Source organism: Manacus vitellinus, unplaced genomic scaffold (assembly GCF_001715985.3).
Source record: "Manacus vitellinus isolate BGI_N305 unplaced genomic scaffold, ASM171598v3 scaffold_5_pilon, whole genome shotgun sequence".
NCBI lineage: Eukaryota > Metazoa > Chordata > Aves > Passeriformes > Pipridae > Manacus > Manacus vitellinus.
The window spans coordinates 1862434-1885306 of record NW_021940682.1 but is presented as its reverse complement, the minus strand read 5'-3'; the positions used below and the strand labels follow the sequence as shown (position 1 = coordinate 1885306).

The 22873-nt window shown below is 39.9% G+C and overlaps 1 protein-coding gene across 1 annotated transcript in view; it reads right to left on the bottom strand.

Annotated features, from left to right (window-relative positions):
• The window catches only part of PIK3C2G (phosphatidylinositol-4-phosphate 3-kinase catalytic subunit type 2 gamma), a 194870-nt gene that overhangs the window by 166264 nt on the left and 5733 nt on the right, over positions 1-22873 (bottom strand). The window contains exons 3-6 of the mRNA XM_029963387.1: positions 20281-20438; positions 16874-16985; positions 9863-9965; positions 3001-3071 (exon numbers count right to left, since the gene is read on the bottom strand). Of these exons, the coding sequence (XP_029819247.1) occupies positions 3001-3071; positions 9863-9965; positions 16874-16985; positions 20281-20438 (444 nt within the window). The remainder of the gene's footprint in view (positions 1-3000; positions 3072-9862; positions 9966-16873; positions 16986-20280; positions 20439-22873) is intronic.

The following is a 22873-nucleotide window of genomic DNA, read 5'->3' as shown; positions in this document are numbered from 1 at the left end:
AAAAACAGATACCTGTGAGACAAAGTTAATGTGTGACTCACAGGTGCATTTCTGTGTCAGCCTCCTCTCTAGGGTCAAATCATCAGGAAAGGATATGGAAACCCTAATCCCCACTTTTACACCCTGCCTACCCTACTGACACATTATTGCCTTGATGGTCATCAGAGGTAAGTTAGGGTTTGCACATGCTTTTATGAAAAAGTGGAAATTGTAATTTATATTCAATTGCAACTGAACTACCTTCAGCTGCAATTAATGAAGAAAACATTATTTGTTTTACTCTATTCTTTACTTTATTCTTGACTTTTTTGCATTCCTGTATCCCCCAATCATCTTCTGTCAGGGTTCTCCCTCTTCAGAAGGCTTAGAAGGGAATCCCCCCCAATCTCCTACCCCCATTGCAGTCTGGTAGCTGAAAGTCACAAAAGTGTTTTGATTTCTTCAGAGCAAATGGACTATTGTTTACAGAGAAATTGTGTGTGTCCTCATGTATCTCAACTGGGCTGACAAATCAGAGACGAGGGTTGCAAGCAGGGCCTTAAAGTACAGGTTTCAAGGTACATGATTAGGCTTCCATTATCTATATAGCAGGACAAGGAGGATCATTGCACTGAAATAATCATAGAGAAATGTTAGGTGGCCTTCCCTGTGCCAATACCATGGTGTATTTCCCTGCAGACAGTACTATTCACTTCCTCCTAAAGGTAGTTCTGCCTTTACAGCTTTTTTTTTTCCAATCTGCACTAGCTTTATCTAACCAGGCTTTTTGTGTGTGGAGTAGCTGCCTGGCAATTCCTCCTGTAATCCTGTTAAATCATAGCTAATACAAGTTGTTGCTCTACTTTGACCAAATCTCCAGGCATAACATCTTTTCCATAGTATTGCCCAGCTCGAAAGTAGTTCTGAACATGTGAGCTTGCCTTGTTGATTTTTTTACATCCAGGTAAGCATATTTATTAGCATACTTGGCCTAAATGCAGGTTACAGAATAATTTCATTAGTTATAATGATAGTTTAAAAAATTAGCGTGTTTTCCATCAGTTTATTCTTCCCTAGGGAATTTTCTGTATAAAGTAGCCATAATTTTACATAATTATTAGGAAACTAATTCAGCAACTTGTACCAATGATTGAAGTACTGCTACCAATGCTATCCTGAATATCTTTGTCTGCTAGATAATAACACAGGTGTGTTATCATACAGACATACTTCCTATTTGTACATCTTTGATAGCTGTGTATAAATATGGCAATGCTAACCCAGGAACATTCAGTACATCTTTGATGTTGAGGGCAGTTTTTAGCAAGGTAATAGTCTTCAAAAGAAAAGAAATAAGAAAAGTACAAACAACTTAAGAGAGTCAGTCTACATGGGAGGAAGATGTCAAGTTTATACCACATACTTACAGTATTTATTTCTCAGTTCCCTGGTAGCACCACCTACTGAAGACATGCTTGATTCCCTTTCTAAAATGCTGTTTATCCCTTTCTAAAATGTGTATACCATGGTGCCTAACTAAGCATGGTCAGGCCCAGAGAATTGTGGTGGATGGAATTATGTCCAGTTGGCAGCTGGTCACATGTGGTGTTCCTCAGGGTTCAGTATTGGGGCAGTTCAGTTTTATATCTTTATCAGTCTTTTGGACAAGGGAATCAAGGGCACCCTCATCAAGTTTGAAGATGACATCAAGTTGGGTGGGAGCGTTGATCTACTGGAGGCTGGGAAGGCTCTACAGAGGGATCTGGACAGGCTGAATTGATGGTCTGAGGCCAATTGCCTGAGGTTCAACATGACCAAGTGCCAGGTCCTGCCCTTGAGTGACAACAAGCCCAAGGAGCACTACAGGCTGGGGGCAGAGTGGCTGGAAAGTGGCACAGCACCTGAGGGTGCTGGTCAACAGCAGATGATCACGAGCCAGCAGTGTGTCCAGGTGGCCAAGAACAACAACATCCTGGCTTGTACCAGCAATACTGTGGCCAGCAGGACTAGGCAAGTGACTGTCCCCCTGTACTCGGCACTGGTGAGGCCTCACCTCAAAACCTGTGCTCAGTTTTGGGCCCCTCACTACAAGACGGACATTGAGGTGTTGGAGCATATCCAGGGAAGGGCAACAGAGCCGGGGAAGACTCTGGAGCACAGGTGTTACAAGGAGTAGCCGAGGGAGATGGGATGGTTTAGCTTGGAGAAAAGGAGGTTCAGGGGGACCTACAGTAAGGAATCCTATTCTGCAGACATTCTCTGTGGTCCTAAAGTTCATAGACTCATCATTAAAATACTTTATAGCAAGGATCAGAATGGAAATTTAGGTCGCAGTCCCAGGAAACCAGATGGGTCCTCAGCAAGCACCAGGTACCATGAACAAGTCACTACCTCTATATTTTTCTCCAAGTGTGGCATTTACCATTGCTGGCAAAGTACTTTATAACACATAGACAAAAAACATCACGAAAAGTGTTAACTGCTTCTTTATCTGAAAGCGTGAAACAGAATATAATGAAAGTTGAATGAGGAATCTCTCTCATTTAGTGCTTGTCCATCCCAGATTAGCTTTAGAGCCAGATGCACTTTGAGTGCCAAGTTAAAAGCTTGTCATAGCTAGCCTCCATAAAAAAAAATTAAATAAAAAATTTTAGAAGATCACTCAACTGTGAAAATACAGACCTAATGAAGAGCAAGCCTATTATTTTTACAGTATTTAATCTCAAAAATTATGACACCTTCAATCATGGGAATCTTTGGGAAACATGAAATCTCTAATGAAAACTTCAGTGACACGAAAGGAAGAGAATGAGGAAAAATTACACAGATCTAAAAGAGATTATTGATTTTTCCTGAACAAGCACTAAGGTCTCAAAATAAGAGTCTAAAATATTGAGACAACTGTCTTTCTCTTTGGTATCATTCCTGTCTCCAGTACTTCTGGAACTATCCTTTGGGGCAAGGAGGTTCACTGCAAATACAAACAATTGCAAACATAAATACTGCTAAATACCAGCTTACCGAGTCAGTCTCATGGCAGAAATGTCTCTTAACAGCTGATTCATACAGAACCTTCTTTGGTCATCCCCACACTGTGGAAGAGAGGTGTATAGTGAGATATATCATTCTGACAAGAAGCATGTATGTTGGAGAGATTTGCACTGTATTTTCCAAAGTCGGCATGTTCTTAAGTATGTTCAGGATGTTTCAATCTGAAATTTTATTTAGTGGATATCTTATCATACTTCTCGTACACTGGTTGGTATTATAGAGGCAAGAGTGTTCAGGAAAGGAAGTGAACTGGACTTAGCAGTAGAGCTTTAAATTAGATTCAGCAGGAGAACAGGATGTACTTGAATCCAGGCAGGGCAAGTGGAGACAGCAGCATATTCCAGTGTCCCATCCACCTGGGAGCCATAAGAAAGGCAGACAACACTGCCTACAATGTGCATCAGTTCTGCTTTGATTTCATACAGTGGTGGGCCAGGGGAAGAGATGACTTGTAGATGTAGAGGTAAACTGGGAGGGAAAACTTGACCCAGGGGAGTGAGAGGCTTTCCTTCTCAAGGGAACTGGGCATTTCTTCCACCAGCTGTTGCTGTGCCAGAAAGCAAGAAGGGACTTTATTAAGTGTGTCAGTAGTAAATGGAGGCCCTAGGAAAACACTGGACCCATACTTGATGAAGATGGTCCTCTGGCAAATGGGCATGCAGAAAACACAGAGGCATTCAATACTTTTTCTGTCTCAGTCTTTCAGACTGGTGATAATCCTTGGACTCTCCGGTCCTCTGAGCTGGAGGAGCACAACTGTGGCAACAGTGGCTTTCTCTTTGTGGATATAGAAATTGTAAGGGACCATCTGCATCACTCAGATGTTCCTAAGTCCATGCGGTCTTGGTGGGGTTCATCCCAGAGTACTAAAGGAGCTAGCAGATCTTATGGCAGTACTCCCAGAGTCATCTAGCAAAGGTCTCGGGAATCTGGGGAGCTCCCCACTGAGTGGAAGCTAATTAACATTATTCCAGTTTACAAAAAGGGCACAGGGAAATGGAATGGAATACAGTGAAATACAAGGGAGGAGATGAGAGGAGAGAATATATAATTCAATTGGTAGGGACCTAGAGTGATAATTTAGCCCAAGTGATGCATTATTGACATCACCAATTTCTTATCCAATCGGATGATGGATCTACCTAGCAATGGATTATGACATCATGGATGACCCAGAATCTCTTGCTGTCTAAATGAGCTCATGCCCCAAACTCAAGCTGAGCAAATTTGCAAGGTTTGGAGTGGTAGGCAAGACCTTTGGTGCTGGTGTTCGTCTCTGGGAGTTGCTCCGTGCAGCTCTTGATGCCGTTGGAGGATTTTTCCCAGCCATGGCACATTCAGGCAGCGGGGGCACCCAGGAGACAAGCTCACAGCAGTAGAGGTGGGCTGGGAGGGGAAACATCACCCTGAGCAGCTGGGAGGCTTTCCTTCTTGAAGGACCTGTGTATTTCTTCCACTGCTCCCCAGGCCAGGTTCTCTCCCTTTGCTTGTGTCCCTGCTGCTGCAGCGCTGGTGAGAGGGAGCAGCTTGACATCCTGAGCGATCCCGAGTGCCCCTCCTGCCAGATAAGCTCCAGCACTTCGCATGTCTCTCTTGGCAGGACATGGCATCAGGTGCCAAAGAAGACATGGGGGAGAGCAGCTGTGCTGAAAGTGGTGGCAGCCTGAGCCAGCCGCCACAGGCAGGACCGCTGGAGGCAGCAGAAGACTCCTGGTGCCCCATCTGCCTGGAGCACATGAAGGAGCCGGCCCACGTGACCTACTGCATGCACAAATTCTGCTTTCAGTGCATCTGGCAGTGGGCCATGGCGAGAGACAACTGCCCCGTGTGCAGGCAGCCCATGGAGAAGCTGCTGTACTCAGTGCGAGGGGACCGCGACTACGAGGAGTACAAGATCAGCCTGCTTGCCCTCGCACGGAGCATGATGGCCTACGAGTGGGCCTTCCAGGCACTCCCCCCAGAGGTGCTACAACCAGCATGGGTGGCCCACAACCAACAGCCTTTGGTTGGTAGAAGAGGCCTCCTGGGGACTGAGAGTGCCCAGAGGCAGGACGCAGCTCCGGGGCCCTCCAACGCTCCTTCCCAGCAGGCTCCCACGTCCAGTGCTTCCTATGAGACAGCCCCACCAAGGGCAGGCGAGTGTCCAGCTGGCCCTGCTGCTCCCCTGGACCCACACAACAGCACTGAGTAGCTTTGGCCCCTCAGCATCCCCCCTCTCCTGCACCCAATAAACAGCATGGTTCGTTCCAGCACACGTGTGTGTTACGGTCAAAGAATGTTTCTAAGTCCACAAGGCCTTGGTGGGATTCATTCTCGAGTACTAAAGGAGCTGGTGGATCCTATGGCATGATCCCCTAAGTCCTCTAGCAAAGGCCTTGGGAGTCTGGAGAGGTCCCTGCCGACTGGAAGCTAGTCAGCGTTATTCTAATTTACAAGAAGGGCACAAGGGAATGTGATGGAATGCAATAGAGGGAAGAGGAGAAGAGAGGGGAGAGGGGGAAGTAGGGAGGAACAAGGGAAGAAGAATGTAGTTCAGTTGGTTGGGATCTACAGTTTTCATCTAGTCCAACTCCCTCACCTCTTCAGGACTGGCCGAGGATTAAAGCCCATTATGAAGGGTTTGTACAAGTGCCTCTTTCTAAGGGACTGATGTGATGAAGCATTGACCACCTTTCTGGGAACCTACTTCTTGTTTTTGAACACTCACTCTGTAAAGAACCATGAGTGTGTGACTGATAGGATCCAAAGAGGATGTGATGGACTACAGCAACAGGGTGTATGTGAATTATTTATCTGAATACATATGGTTGATTATTATATAGAAGAGTGACAAGATATATGTTTCTATGACACTAGTTAAACTAAAACCTTAGTGGAGATTTCTATAATGTAACATAGTTCATATTTCAAAATTTAGAAGGATCATATAGATCACAGGTCAAATTCTCCCCAAGAGTAAGTGCACATATCACAAAAATAAACAGTAGTGCATAACTGTCTGAGATAGCTGAAGAATCTTAAAAGTCTTGACGTTTTTTTTGTTTTTTAAAAGAACACTTTTTACACATCTTTTTTTAATGAACTCTGAGAGAAAGAAATTTATTTTCCAGAACCTGACACTAAGTCTGTGACTTCACAGTGGCCAAAGGCACATGTTTTAGATAACAGCAACAACAAAATTACTGTGAGCTCAGTATAGACTTTGTCAGAGCCTTGATTTCAGTGTGACTGGAGCAGATTTCAGTAGAGCTGAAGAAATCTATAGAACTGGGTCCAAAGTGAAATAAATACTACAGCTTTCAATGCACCATATCTGTCTCCTCTGTTAGGTTTTTTCTGGTCCTGATAGACTCACTGGCACTCCTGCCTGCTAGCAGAACCTCTCCTTTCTTTACAAGTGCTCTGTCACAAGCATGCCCTGGAGCTGGAGGAAAACTCTGTGTCTGTGGCTTATTCCACCTCAAGAGCTGCTCATGTTCTTTGCTATTATTAGTAACTGGAAGTAACTTCATGGCCTGAAGCTCTCAGAGTTGTGTGTTACTATAAAGGGTTTATCAATAATTCACCTGAGGAGATCTTAAAATGTCACCCTTCCTAGTTAAACCCTATTGTAGGTTCCACAAATTCTTTGAGATAACGAACGTTTTCTAATGGCCTGAACACTGCTAATTTGTCTTCCAAGCTTGTTAGTTACCTGGCTGAAAGACATTACTGTGTGCTAGTAATCATGCTACCTGGTAATCATAACCATTTCCAAAACCTGAAGCATCAAGGATGCTCAGTCTCTGCTCCTGGCCTCCACAGTGCATTGCAGTATATTAAACCTTGTTTAAACATGTCAAACTGCAACAGAGTTGAAGGAGACTTTATACATATTAATAGAACATGCAGCATTTTTCAGTAGCACAATTTCAAGGGATACTTAAATACAAAGATCCCTTCTGTTTGAGTACTACACAATCCCTCTAGAAAACTACAAACATTTAAATATGGAAAAATCTCCACCTTCTCCCCATGATGGGCCTCTGACTAAATATCACTTTCTGGCTCTTTTAGTCCAAAAATCCCTTTCTGGGAGCAAGTGAGGCTTTTGTTAGGAACCTGTAAGTGTTCTTTCCTGCCTCTCTATTACAAAGATTAATGGTTTTCCTGAGATAATCAGAATGTGGAGATAAGTCTGAAAAAATGGGTCTCTAGGACAGGCAGAGCACTCCCTGGATATGGTATCTGGATAAAGGTTTCTGCTTCTACGCTGTTCCACTGAACATTACTTCCAAACCACCACCTACCTGCTAGGAATTTAACTTTTCTGACCCACTGCAACTTGAGGTTTGTGCTTAAGAGTCACTTCTTAGAGACCTGGGTTAAAATACAGAGTAGGACAGGTGTGAAGTCAAAACAAATTTAGTAGTCATTATTCAGTATTACTGCAACCAGTGTACACTGGGCCACCACTTCCCAAGAGGACTATTGGATTTTCTCCCTATTTGCTGTCAATCTCAAGATTTCAGTGTGTGGAGAAAAATCTCTAAGGTGCAGAATTCCCACTCCTGTCAACAGAAGCTCTGTCTAGATAGAATAAAATCTATAACCTTATGCTCCCTGTATAGGCTTATATCAGTTTAGTAGGAATTGTGCATCTTGAAAATTCATGTCTTAAAAAACTTTTCTTCAAGAGTGTTAAGGTTGATAAATCTCATATCTCCAAAAACCAAAATCAAATTAAAGGTCATCCACTAGGCTGAAGGACCTGTGATTCCATGTAAAGCCCATGGCCAAGTGTCTTGCTTGTAATTGCTCATCTGAAGACAATTTCCTGCTCTGAATACTTCATAATAGAATGCCAGATTCCCACAAAAGGAAAGAAAGCAAGTGTTCACCTTAAAAGATATGTTTTTCAGCTTAATTTACAAAAGAATTATGAACATTAAGTTATTGGCTAAAGTTCAAAAAGTGTCTGTTTAAAATAAAAAAAGTTGCTCATTACTTGAAAGTATCCACTTATATCAGTTATTAAGCATAATAATAAAATAATAGTAACTTGCATGTACAGACAGATATTTTTAACTATGCAACCTGAATTCAACAGGGTCATATAAGGTAAGCAAAAGTCAGCCTGCAGATGGCCTTAGTGTAGAGTTCTACTTCCTTAGCACACAAACAAGCTTTGAAGCTTCACAAGAGACTCCTGAACACATCATTAGGTTCCAGTTTTGAAGATCTATAGTAGTAATGTTGACCTAGAAAAGGTAAATAACTTTTCCAACATTACACATACTTACACCTGTCCATAATTACATCTAATCACCAACACTTCACTCTTCACAAGCCCCTTTGGCAGTTGAATGAACTTTTCCATCTCCTAACCCAGGATGTATTGTCACAGATCTAACACCAGAAAGGACTGTGATGTTCATCTAATCTCAGGCACATGGTGACTTCTGCTTTAACCTCAACAACTTGCAGCTAAATGACAGCAAGGTACAACAGATACTTTCCCAAGACAAAACTCATTCCAGTGGTCACTGAATGTGTTCTTTTTACTGATGTGATATGGAGATGAGATGAAAAAGAACATATGAGATGGACACTTGTTCAGCCCATTCTGAAGGTATATTCAAACATCAGCTATTTTCTCTAGACTGAAAGTAAACAGTTGTTAATTCACTGATCTGAATCATATTTGAAGAAGTGACTTGGTGATGAAAAGTTTCATGTTTCCCAATTTATTTTCTTTAGACAATGCTATGTCAAAGAGAATCAATAGCTTTTCAAAAATAAGTGAATAATACTGGCAGTGAAGAATGTCAATAATTTAAACTGGGATAGCACATATTAGCACTAAACTATACTGCTTTTATCTATAAACTGGTTAAAATGTTAAATATGTATATATAATCAACTTCACTATAGTCCTTTTTTTTAATGCTTCAGGTAAAATATTGTATGGAACTTGAGGTTTCACGTGGCAACACATGACAAAAATTAAAAGAAAGTCCCTACCCTCTTTTTGCTAGGCATCTTTCATCTGACCCATGTATTGACAGACTCAGGTTATTATCATATCTATGCAAAGCAGGTTATTGGTACTATCTGTGAACAGAGATAACACACTGCCAGTGAACACTGCCCAGAGCAAAGCTTCTGCTGCACTGCAAACTTTGGGCTGGAAGTAAATCAAGGTTACCTACTGAGAATAAAGCTCACATTTAGTAGCACAGGTCAGTGTCATTGAAGCTCAGTAATCCACTACAAGGTTGCTTAAAGTCAAATAATCCTAATGGCAATCTCCCTGGATTTAGAGATGATGATAAAACAACCATTTTCTGCAAGGGCATTTCTGCATGGGTACAACCAACCACAGACACACGCATCATGCATGCACAAGCACACCATCAGTGATTCTGGCTTTTATAAACCTACTCTGGTTTTCAGTGATAATGACAAGAATCCAAATCTAATTCATTCTACACAGTACCTTGAGAAGTTTTGCCCTTGTTGTATTTCAAAACAGAAAGGCCAGTGGAAAAGAATTCTCTGACCACTTGAAAAAAGCAGCATTAAACTCTGACAAATCGATTTTTTTTCTGAAAAAGTAACCTTCGGTCTTTTTCACTCGTGTTCTCTGCAGTCACTCACTAGATATAAATATGGGAGCAAAGCAGAGATGTTCCCCAGTACATTTCACCTGGAGTTCAGCAATAATATATGCACCCTCAGGAAAGCAAATAATCTCTCTGACTGTTACTGAAGGTTGCTATGTATTAGGACTGGTGGAATTTTATTCCCTCAGGGATGCTTAAAGAAAGTAGAGGGAAAAAAGACAACTTACCGTTCGAGCCAAACTTTGCTTCAGGTGAGCAGTGTTGTGCAGCCGAAGCTGAACGCAGGGGGTTGCCTTGCGAAGACTTTCATGGCTGCCCAAAGTGTGGTCGCTGCAGTTTGGGAGAAAACAAACAAATCGTTATCTCTGCTTGTTACTTCCTTCTTTTTTTTTTTTCTATGCTCCCTTTCCTAAAAGCACCAGTTGACTATAGTCCAAGTGCAAAGGAGACTGAATAATAAAATCCTTGTACTTAGCGCCTATTTCTGTGAAAAGTGATGGTGTGAAAACAATTAAGTGACTGATTACTTGTATCACTGACCATTAAGTTCTGTAACAGAACAAAAATGCACAGGGAGAGAACAGCCTTAACCAACAGCATGTGCTCCCAAAACTCGAGATTTTTCATGCATGTTCTTCAAACCCAAGTTAGTGCAATTTGAAAGTATCCTGGTTATGAATGCATCACTGCAGAACGATTTGTAGTGTCTGATACCCAACTCGAAAATCAAATATTAACTAGAATTTTGAAAATCACATATATTAAGACAGGTGGCCCTTGATTCTTAAAGATATCAAAGTTCTCACCCTGTGCAGCTCACACAGAGGTGGTAAAAGCAGAGCTGGTCTTTCTTAAGTCATATGGCAGCTAAGGTCAGACATAGAGCTCTACTCACTCAGCTGGAGTGGTTATTACAAAATACACTGCTGGTCAAGGATGCTCTTCCCCCCATGACAGGGGAATTAATTATTCTTATTTATTTGCCTCCTCAGAGTAGCTTCTAACCCATTTACCACTTGGTAACTTCTTCTAAGTTATAATACAACCTTGGTTTGTCACTTGAAATTACTTGGAACAAAAATGATTTCACCGTTTCCCTTCCACATCTTGTTTTAAAATGGTGAAATAATGCAAATTTTTTTTCCAGAGTTCAGGCAAACATCTTTTTACATCAGAAAACAATCCTTTGGGATTAATGAGTAGGAAAAACAACAATGGGTTTTACAAAGGCAAATTGATCACCAAAAGTTAGTATGCATCATCAGTTACAACTCTAGTGTATGTTCAATTAGATTCATGTAGCTTTTTTCAAGCCTTGAGCCAGACAAGCACAAAAAAGGATATTCTGTATTTATACAGTTTTGCAGTATGGTAAGTTGTTTCAGAACTCACCGGTCCATGAAGAAAAGACGATTCTTTCTTGGTTTGTCAAGGGCCATGAAAAACCTCAGAATTCAGATATAAACTTTTTTTCTACTTAAATAGGCTTTTGATGGAATGTCTGAATAAAAATAGCTGGATTTAGTTTTAAAAAAAAAACCAAAATGCTCACCCTATGAATAAATCATGGAAAGTCTGACTTAGGGGAGACTCAAATCTCACACTGAGCAGCAGAGGTTCCCAGCATAAATGAATGGTTACACTAAAAAATACACTGTATTTAATCGCCATTCAGCACAACTACAGGAAATTAATACCTATTATAAATAATCTGCACTCATACTACACTGTAGTTAAGTAAAACATTAGAGGTGACAAAAGGTGTAAGTGTAGATATAGGATTTTTTTTTTTAAAACTTATACATTAAACATCACAGAGGACAAACTCATTTTAATTTGACAAAACAAATACCTAATACCTATGCCAAAGGTTCTCCTTTGGTAGCACTTCCATACATTTGCAAAATTTCTTGATTTCAAGATCATGATGTACAGATGTAAGAGTGAGAGAAGCTAACACCAACACAGGATGTATTGTCACATCTAACACAGGTGATTTCTTCTTTAACCTCAACAGTTTGCAGTTAAATGACAAGGTACCACGGTGAAATACCTGCACTAGTGCTATCTGTGTATCACCCTCCTCAAATCCCTTCAGAAGCAAAAGTCCAAGCAACCAATTCCCAGTTCCTGTGACTGCACCAATGCGTACATTCTCTTCTGTTGCTCCTCAGCACGTCTCTGTGTTGTGCCTTCTCATGGTTTTCTTGAAACTTCTTCCTCTCCTCATTTCAGTTAATCAAGTCTGCCTCGTGACTCTGATGATGAACTCTCCGTGACTGCAGTTGAGTCAGTGAGGAAACTGTGTGAGAGTGGAGTGTGAAGGGAATCAAGTGGGGACCCACTGGGTCACTGGAGCCACTTGCTGTGAAGAAGCTTCGGTCCCAGCAGTGAAAGTCTCAGTGGCTCCTGAATGGTCAGACTACAAAGTTTCCTTAACACTTTAGAACTACCTCACACCTGGTTTTTGCCTTATGCCCCACCATTATTCTTGCTCTTTGCATTCTGCCTCATCTCCAACCTTTGGGGACAGGCATAGTGACAAGAATATAACCACAACGAAACACATCTCTGAGCCCTGACTCACTTTTTCCTCATTCATCCAGTAGACAGATTCCTATTGCAATGTCAACATCACACCAAGCCAATGACAGGAATTCATCACCAAAGGTGATATATTGGTCTATACCAATATACCTATACCAATACAGAGGAGTGTTCTGCTAGTGTACAGCTCTACCCTCCCCTGTAGTTACAGCTTTGTACCACAGGTGTATAAAAACTGCCTTTTGCAAGTGTAATTTTTCCATGTCATCACGCTTCCAGGTAACACAAGCTATGCCAAGAGAAGCTGAACTTTCTGATTATAACTACATTGACACCAGTGGTTTGTGTTAGCTCTGCTGTGTCAGGCAGATACTATACATCATCAGATCCTTTATTGACACAGCAGTGCTGCCTGAAATATTGCAGGCAGAAGTACTGGCCATGCAGTTGACTTCATGACTGGATTTTATTTGCACAAATACAAAGAGAAAAATTTTGACAGATATTGTTACACAAGAGACTAGACAAAATGGATTAATGCCTCAGCAAAATAATGTGGAAACCTGGTCTAGATGAAAAGTGAAATACAAGAAATAGAAGTGTAGCTTCACCACAGATGGACAGATTTTAGCTGTACCCCAGGCACATTTGCTACTGCACCTGTACCATTAAGACAAAGGCAATATATTTCCTTTGGAGGATAATATGATTATTAGTAACTGGTTTACAGCCCTCTGAGCTCTGTATATAAAAAAATAAAAGCACTACAACATTATTAACTCAATTTTTCCCCTAATTTTTTCTGAAATCACTTGGAGATTACAACTTTGTGGGAATGCCATGACAAATGACATGAAGAGAAAGGCAGTCCTTGTCTTTAGGAGACATGGTAATGACTGGTCAAAATAAAGGGACTTGCCTGTCGTCTCACAATATATCAGAAGCAGAGAAAGGGAAAATCCCTCTCTCCTGAGAGACCCCCTTACTAGTGGCTTCCCCACAGCAAGGTTTTCTGATGTGCTATTAGCTCCAAACCCTAACACGGTTCAATCAGACTATTTTTTTTAAGGGACTCAGCTGAGCAGCATCTCTGAATGAGAAACTTAATCTGCAGTGACAAGAGAAAATTACATTTATTTTTCACAAAGAACATGTTCATCCAAAGGTACTTGCTTCTTATGATTCCAATCTGCACGATTATGTCTCTGCCCAGTGTATAATTAATAGATTAAACTTTGAGTGAAAACCAATTCTTATTTAGATTTCAATTCCCAGAGAACAGAATTAGTAAGGTAAAAAAAGAAATAATAATAAAATGTCATCAATAAGGTCACAGGCAAGCATGTGAGAAGAAATGATAAGCATTTACACTTTTCAGTTCCATACCCCTGCTCACTGTGTTGGCTGAACTGCAAAGCAGTAAGGTACCTGTGCAAATTACAGTGTGGTAGAGTGCAGATGGAACTTTAAATACACTAATGCCTTAAAAACAAAGTGTGTTTAGAAATAAAGCTTATAAATATCCTTGTACTACATTCCTTTGCTGGATCTGCACTACTGCAACCTATTGATAGCAGACAGATCAATAAAAATTAAGAAATTAAAAAAAAATAAATCCCCTATTCTTATATATACACTGATGTGTTTTGCTTTATCTGGAATTTCAGGATGCCCTGAGTTTGTGGCCTGCTTTTCTAAAGGCAATGCAGTCTAAATGGAGGACTGATTCATTGCTGACACATGAGAAGGGTTGTTTTTGGCATTAAGAGCCAGGAGTAATTTGACACAAGCTGCTGAAGCCCAATTTAATTTACTTCTATATAACATCTTTCATGAAGGGCATCATAAAATCATTTTTAGGGGTATCCATTTTAAATCAAAGGAAAGATTGTAAACTGTGAGAGCAAGATTTGAAGGTGGATGTAGAAGGTTGGGATGATGGTATGATAAAGAATTCTTAGAAACAGCAGATGGCCCTCCAAGAGGTATAAGATGATCATGAACAGGACGAGTGTAATGGAGTGGAGAGCACACCCACAGCTGGGAAACCCAGAGAAGTATAGCCTTTGGATACGTATGAAATTTGGAAACTTCTGTGAATAGTGGTAGAATTTGATGACAGGAATAGTGGGGTTTAGTCTTCTCTTCTTTCAAGGAATCTGCATCTTTCAGGCAGGATTCTGCCTCCAGATGCACTTACACTGAACATCTGAAAAAGGAACTGCAGCAAATCAACTGAGGAACTAAAGTACACCTTACAATGACAGAAGCAGCAGGGACAAGGTTCAAGGCTTCTACAGGCACTGTAAGAAATACTTGAAAACACAGGAAGAAGAAGAAAGCTTGCAGGTTGCAGCAAGGCCAGGGTTTCCAATCAGTACACAAAGTGCACTTAAAGACCAGAAACCAAATGAGATTCCAAATCAGAATTTCACAGATGGTTCTATTAATTACAGACTCAGCTGCAGTCTATATGCAACCTTCTGATATTTTTAAAATTTGGATGTTGAAAATCTGATATTCTACTTGTGAATTAGATGGGATATGAGCTCAGGGATCTCTCTGTAGGAAGGGAATAATGGACAATGAAATCTTTTGGTGCTGAGTGTAATGGTCATTAGCACACAAGTACTTTTTTTCCTTCATCTCATTCAAAACTAAATGGCTTTCAGAAGTCATCAAGTCTTTCAGGTGCTTCTGCAGGAGGTGGGATGAAGTGCTCATTAATGCAGCTCAATGTAACAGTAAATGAAAGCTTTTGACAGATGTTCACAAAGCTGTCTGCTCCACTTTGTCTGAGAACAATTTATCACATCACCATTTTGGCCTCACTTCAGTTTTTTTCTGGATTACAGTAAAGCAGGAGCAGCAGAGTATTTATTCCTTTTGCTGTCTCATAACTTGGGCAACTACCAGAATTCATCCCTGAATAATTTCCAAATACTCTTCTAGGGAAGAACTCTGCACAAGTACATCAAATCACTGTGTTAGCAACATTGGGAGGAAACCAATTTGCACTTAAAGATAGCCCACACATAGGAAAAATTTCACCCTGAGGCAACTCTGCAGGCCATGTTAAGCTACCCAACGGATCATTATGGTCTGGGGTTTCAAATTTCTTCTGACTCTGATGAAGAAGCAGAAGAAAGGGAGCTGAACTTAACAGGCATAATATGGACTTACCAGCTGCTGAAGCTGGAAGTGCAGCTTAGTGCTTTCTGTATGACAGTGAAGGAGCAAAGCAAAGTTGAGAACGTTGCTGACCTTGTTCCACTGCTAATGAGACGTGCAGAGCTTTTGCAAGTGCAGGAATTTAAACAGTCCACTGTTGATGAGTTCTTCCTAACAGTGAAACCAAAACTCTTCAGCACGTACTGTACACTGTACTGAAACACACTGAGCTCACTCTCAGTACAACAGCTCATTCTTTCTATTTTTTTTTGCAGTTACTTTGAAATGAGAAGAGAGAGTCTTGAAAATAATAATTAAAAAAAAAAAAAAAAAAGCCCTGGCTTTCTTCTGTAATTAACAAATCTTATGTATGACCTGGTTCTTTGCTCAGTGGTTCTAGTGTTCTAATGCTTCACACAGCACTCTGCTGTCCCAGCTCCTGCTTTATGGAGATTTGAACAAGGGAAGAGGTGGTTTACAGGTGTTGAAGTCTCCATCTTTAGTTTCCAAACATAATTCACCATAAACATCTGAACTTTTGACCCATGTGCTTGTGTTAGCATACAAGTGTTCAAGTTGGATACAGAACAAAGCTAATTTATACAGTGTGACACTTGTTCTCACAACTACATCACTTTCATTAATCAAACTGATTTGCTTTAGGTTGGTTCAGGTAATTTTTACACTCTACTGTAAATATGACTGCTTCTAAAATTTTCTCTTTCAATTACAGACATACCCTATTTTATCTAACACTTTTTACATCTCTAATAGATGAGCTGCGATTCCTGCAGTGCCAGCTTAACATGTTACCACAGAGTACTGCCAACTTCTCCCCTTCTGCTCAAAGTCACCATCCCCACAGCACAGCTGACAAGTGCCTGCACTTTAGCTGCTTCAACACAGAATCTGCTCACTTTTGCTGACAGCTGAATTTAAGCTGCCAGAAGGCAAGAAACAACTAGCTGAGTCCAGTAGTGCTTTCAACCACCACAAGAGTTTACTGGAATTAATGTGAATCAGAACATTTACTCCCTTACTAGTAGACTACATACATTCAGAAAGACCTGTTTGCATGTATAATGTGTTTTTCTTTAACCTGCAGTCAGCACCAAAGTGCTGACTTCATTTGCTTTACTACTACTGCCACTGAATATGAAGAAAACCCCCCTGCTATGCAGCTGTATAATATTGTTTCTCCTCTCTTTGGCTATTTCTCTCTTTGAGAATATGCTGACAACATCCCTATGAGATAGTGGAAGTAGCAGCATCCTTGTATTATGGACGAGAAAGACCAGAAGGGCAATGGAGTGAAACAAATTATTAAAAGCTGCCCAAAGCTTATATAAAGGAGCAAGGATGTGAATCCTTGTACTAGAGCACACCATCATCTCTGAAGAACATAAGTGCTGTGTGCTTCAGGAGCTTCAGAAACTACACATGAAGTGTTTGGAACACAATGCTCTTAACTCTCCCTATGGTTCTTGTTTACGTGGCTCATGGTTTAATGAGATACTTACTTTTGTAAGAATTCATCAGACCCATAAACACTTAGAAAGCATTCCTCCTGGGCTGGGTATTGATTTGTGCAGCGGAGGATCTCTACAATTAAGTCATGAGTGATACAGCCAGCTGTAAATAAAGATAGCAAGAAAAATTAATAGTAGCTTGCTAGAGAATTTCAGGCTAGATACTTGAGCAAAGAAAATAAGATTTTTTTCGTAAGTCCTAACAACTGCTGCAGACTAGCACCATCAAGAGGAATTAAATCAAGACACACTTAATTTTATTATTTTTTAAATTTTTCTTCAAATATTTTACGTGTCACTGGATCTATGTCCATTTAGAGGAAATTAGCAATTTGTTAGGTAGCTGCAATGAAGACGAGATGAGCAACATTTCCAAGAAGAAAGGAAAAGACAAATGGCAATTTATTTTTCTTTTTAATTTTTCTGATTTACATCTTGGTACATTTCCAATGTGCAAATATGGCCTGATGCAAAAGTTGACTCTGTAGCCAATCATGACACAAGAAGGCTACAGAATTTCACTTGTTGTTTCTGCCATGCACACCTTTTTAGCCATAACAAAGTAGTAAATTTCTACTCAAATGCATTTTATATATATGTCATTTATTATGTCAAAATTATTTAATATATATAACCACATAATATTACAGAAATAAGTATACAATCTCTATAAATTAAGAAGTTCTATGTCAGTTTGTACAACCTGCTGTTAAGAAATACTCCAGCATTTTGAGATTTTTTTTCCAGAGCTACTTCAGCTTTTTAAGTCATTTTTCAACACTTGCCAATACACTTCCTCCTTGTCCATTTTTGAAGAATTGATCAAAAATGAAAAGAAGAGTTGCATAATCTGGAAAATGTCTGATAGGTTTTGTCTTTACAGGCATGTAGAGCACAGTGGACCCGCACTGATCCTGCAAGTCTAACTTTCTCTAGCAGAAAAAAATCTGACTCTTCAGTGGAAAGTCTTCATTAAATGTACAGAGATGGTTTAATAATGAAAAATAAAGCCTGGACTTCCTCCACATAGGTAATCTCATTAGTTTTTCTGTTAACAGCTACAGACAAAATAGAATTTCCTTTCTGTTTTTCATTTGTGGTATTTCTTTATTGCTTCAAAAGCAGCAGCCATAGAAGCCCTTTCTGGAAGTTTTAAGTGAACTTTGAGATACATAAACAGAAACTACCTACAAATCCCCAGAAAATAAACATGTAACCCAGCTTTGTGTGTTGACTAATTTACACTGGTCCTGGTTCAGACACCTGGCTCAAACTGAGTCTAACCAACCAGTTTTATCAGGATTAATGAGGTTCTGAATTACCCATTTGCCCACAGCAGCCAATTCATAGAAAAAAATAGAACAGAATAGAATAGCAATCTGGTTCAGAATTGCCATGCTATTATTTTAGAACAAACCAAGAAACATAAAATTGGTTTTGCAGGGAAGTTTAAGGGGATATAATACTGAGAAAAAAACCAGAGAACAGATGATGTTTTTAGGGGAGGGGGCTGTGACAGAAACAGATAAATAAAACAGAGTTGGTTACCACAGCTAGCTTGCTTTTTGGTTTGGTCATACCCAGGGAAAAACAAATCTATCAATGGATTCAAAAGTGTCTCCTAAAAATGCTCATTTTCTTTGAAAAACAGTTTTTCTTTTGCTCTGAAAGCCTCTTCAGTTACACATTTTCTACCAGTTTTACTAGTTTTAAACATTTAGCCCTCTGACAACTCGCTGTTTTTAAGCATAGTTGGTTTGACACAAACTGCAGTGCCTCTTTGCTAAATTTATACACTCCAGAAAACAAAGAATGACACTGAATCTTGAATTAAAATTGCGACATGCACTTTTCTCAGGTCACTCCTTGGAAAAAATCTGAAATTTGCTAGTATCATTTGTACTCTCTAGACTCATTCTCCTTTCCTTTCTCTGCCAAAGGTTTTTGCATAACTCAACAATTCTTTATATTAGATGGAGCAGAAAAGTGTTCTCCCTTCCTGCACTTTACCCTTGTCACTTACTTAGTCTGTAAGCAAGTTTGGGATAGAACTGTTTCTTACATCCCCTTTCAGTTTTAGCTGTGCCTTCTAAAGAGATTTTGTGAACAAAGTTAAGCAGACTGAAAAAAAAAATCAAACAATCTGTAATGTTAAATGATAAAACATTTGCCAGTAATTAAGATTTTTGCTTTACAGGGAATTTCGATGTAGATCCCTTGCCTGGCTGACAGAAGGGTTGCAATTACTACCTTCTGGTCCAAGTGCTCCAAGATTTTCCATGGCATCCACAAAACATTGGTTTGAGATGATACAATCTACTGTTTTTCTAGGCTTTCCAATAACTATGTAGATGTTCTCAAATCAAGCAGAAAACTTGTGAAGTCTCTAAGTCTTGGTTATCTTATTTATGAAGCTTTTTTTTTTATATGTGTGACTGACATTCTGTAAAGCTTTGGATTTTCAGCTTTCAACCTGCCACACAAACTAGTACTCAGCCTGTTACAACCAAATAATTCCTTGACAATTGAAGAAATGATTCAGAAAAAAAAAAAAAAAAAGACTATCACTTAATGAAACAGAACAGGAAGAGAGGGGGAAGAAGATGTAATTTATTTCATTTTTGCATATGTTGCAGGAATAAAAATTACCAGAGCTGGAATTAAGATTTCTCTCTTCATGAGAGGTACAGGATGCACAGGAGCAGTGGCAGCTTCCCACAGTCAGCAGTGACAGAATAATCTAGGCTAGGAAGAACCTCAGTAGGTCCATCTATTCCAGCCTCTTCCCCTCCACACTGGAATCAACACTGAATTCAGATCAGCTTGTTTAGAGTTTTGTCTTATAACACCTTAAAAGCCTCCAAGGCTGGAGACTCCACAAACTCCATGGGTAAACTGTTCCAATTAGAAATTATTCTCCTCTATTCTTTCCACCTAGTTGGAATTTTTCATTTTATCACTGATGTACCTTCCCAGACCTGCACACAACCTTGGGTGCAGAGGAGTTTCAGCACTGTAGATTCTTAAGTTTTACATTCAAAAACAGAGTCAAGGCTGTGAGAAGTTCCAAGACTATATAAGGGCTACCCCTACACTCTAAATTAGGCACAAACTTGAATTCCTCCTGGATGAAAGTCTGAATGATGGCCCATTTGGGACTGCCAGAATTGACCCCAATTGCAACAAAAGAAAGTAGAGATCTACACATTATAAGAGTTTTATATTTAACATAATATTAATTTTACAGCAAATATACTCACTGAACGTGCTTGACAAAGTTTGGACTCAAGACTCCCATAAGGCTTGCTCTCCAAATATCTTTCCAGACAACAAATGCATTTTGTTATCATCTCCATGGAACTCAGTTGTGGAAGGATATGGACACCTCAATCACTTACCTTGTTGTGTAAGAAGTACAGGAGATGGTGAAAAATCTGTCCAAACACTGATTCTGAATTTTGTTCCACCAAGGATATGGTCTGGGAACCTTGTTGTGACACTCCAGATTTTCCCGGTATTTGTCTTTAAGTCAGAAGCAGGATAGGCATTTCTGATTCTGGAAAGTAAATGTAAAGAAACCATGTCTAAATGGGTGGGCATTTTTGATCTCTTTTAAGAATAAAACACAAATTCTAGAAGACACATAAAAGAACAGCAGATAAAGAGTTGCTAGAATAAAACTCTGTTTACCCACTACATTAGTGAGATAACCACATATCAGATAGCACACATAACTACATCTTTTACTTTTAGGAAAACCAGCAGTAAAATCTTCATAAACTTGACAGCATCACTGCTGAGCTTGATCTCAGTGAAACCAAAAGGAGTTTAAACAGAGATTTCAGTGTACATTGAGCACAGTAGAAACAATGGTGCTCAAATATATACTTAAATAACTGAGTATTAACACAAAACTAACCAAGGGCACGTGCTGTGACTAGGACAGCTACACAAAATGAACACAGGAGCATGCTTCCTATGCAAAACCTTTAGCAGTCTCTATTTTCACAACTCTCTCAAATCCAATCTGAAATCCTCATTACCAAAACCCTGGGTATTTATATAAATGTCTGTAGAGTACAGTAACTGCTACAGTCATTGAGTCCCTCTGATATATCATTACCTATAAAATACACTGCCCCTTCTCCTTCCAATTACCATGGACTTGCAGAAACTAATTCCTCCTGAGGTACCATTTCCTAATGAACACTGGTCACAGGTATTATGTCTGTCATCTGAGATTCAATTTGCTTTTTAAGCAAATACACTTTGCAGCTGCAGGTAAGGGTACATACTGTACCAGCTGAAGCTTCACATTTCACTAATTGCCCTGAATATTTAGTAGCTAAACTTCAACATGCTGTATTAAGCATACTGCATTCTCTTTTGTTTGTTAGTTCAAGAAGCATTTTGTAGCTTCTGGGTTGGCAGAGCTTTATACCATCCCTGATTACAGTGTATTTTGAACCATGGTTCTCTCACCTAAAGGTCTTCATTGCTGTTACCCTCACCTCAGAGCTGCTGCCCAAGTCTCTTAACCATATGAACTACTCTTGTGTGCCATGCATTTCTAAGTACGAGAAGGGGAAAAAAAAAGCCCAGGTTTCCAAAATTAATAATCCAGTCAAGCAGCCCATTTCTTATAATGAAAAACCAAGGGGCATGATGTTTCAGTGGGGTAGGAGGAAATGAGGCTTGACAAGAGAACCTCCAGTACAAGGTAGATTTACACTCATCGTTTAAACCCATTATACTGCAGAGGCTGTTTGGATGACCTACGTAGCTGATGTCAGTCTATTTTCTTTGTGTGCAAGGTACATATAAAACTTTCCCCCATCACCAAATTCACTCCTGAAGGCTGTTTCTGTGAGAAGGCCAAGGACTCAATAAGGCTGGAAATTTCACTACCCTTTCTTCCAGCATCAAATTAACAGGCTGTGTACACACACACGGGGCATGACTCACCTCCTCGACTCACTGGCAGTCACTTCAAAACTAAGAGAACCTCATCTCCTTCCCTACCCACACACTGCTTATATTTTAGGATAAATGTGGGGACACAAATTTGCTTTTCATGATTTTCAGCTGAAAATGCATCCAGTTTCAGAAAGCATTGCTCATTTACGGCCATCTACTATTTCCGTGTGACTAAAGGGCTTCTGGCCTGAGCAGGTGGGCAAAACACGCCCATTGCAAAACTTGGTACTTTTAGGTCTTCCAAAGCGTAGCTGAATTATTATACAAGTGTTACATGAAGAAAATCTCGTGTAACTTGCTTTCTGTGCTGCAACAATTCAGCGTATGTGGAAAGTACTACCATTTACAGGGATATGCTATTTCACAGCATTTCATAACACGACGTATTCCTCAGCAGTGCAGAGCCCATTCCTGAAGATGGTGGGAGGTGGAGGAAACTCTGCATTTTGCAGCACTGAACCCTGAGACTATTGGTATCTTGGTATCAAACTCACTTCAGGACATGTTCTGAAGCCATCCATGGATGAATGCTCACTACAACTATGCTCATAACTGTAGAAGTAACATGATAAAGTGATTTTGCAGACTGATTTATGGTTATGTACAACCAAATGTTTCAATTATAGACCTCTACCTGTACAAGTATTACCCAGAGAAAAACATGACGGGTTTCTATTTGAGTTACATGTTGGAGCTGCAAGTATGCATGACACAGAGTTTGAATTATACATCTTGCCTCTGACATATGAAACTGCCAGCAATTGAGATTCATTGGGGACCTTGAGCATCCTTAGAAGGATGCTCATTTGGCAAGACTGAGTATGTAAGTTGTTTGAAAATTTATGACTTTTTTGGTCTTTTGGTTGCTGTGACCTTTTCTCCTAAACATGTTTTTCTGTTTATTTAATAGAAGAAAAGCAAAGGTTGTTCTTATTTTCTTTTTAAGAGTATTTGCTCGGGATGCACAAGAAACAAGTTCCTGTAAACCAGCAATGGCTTATTTCTATTTATCTT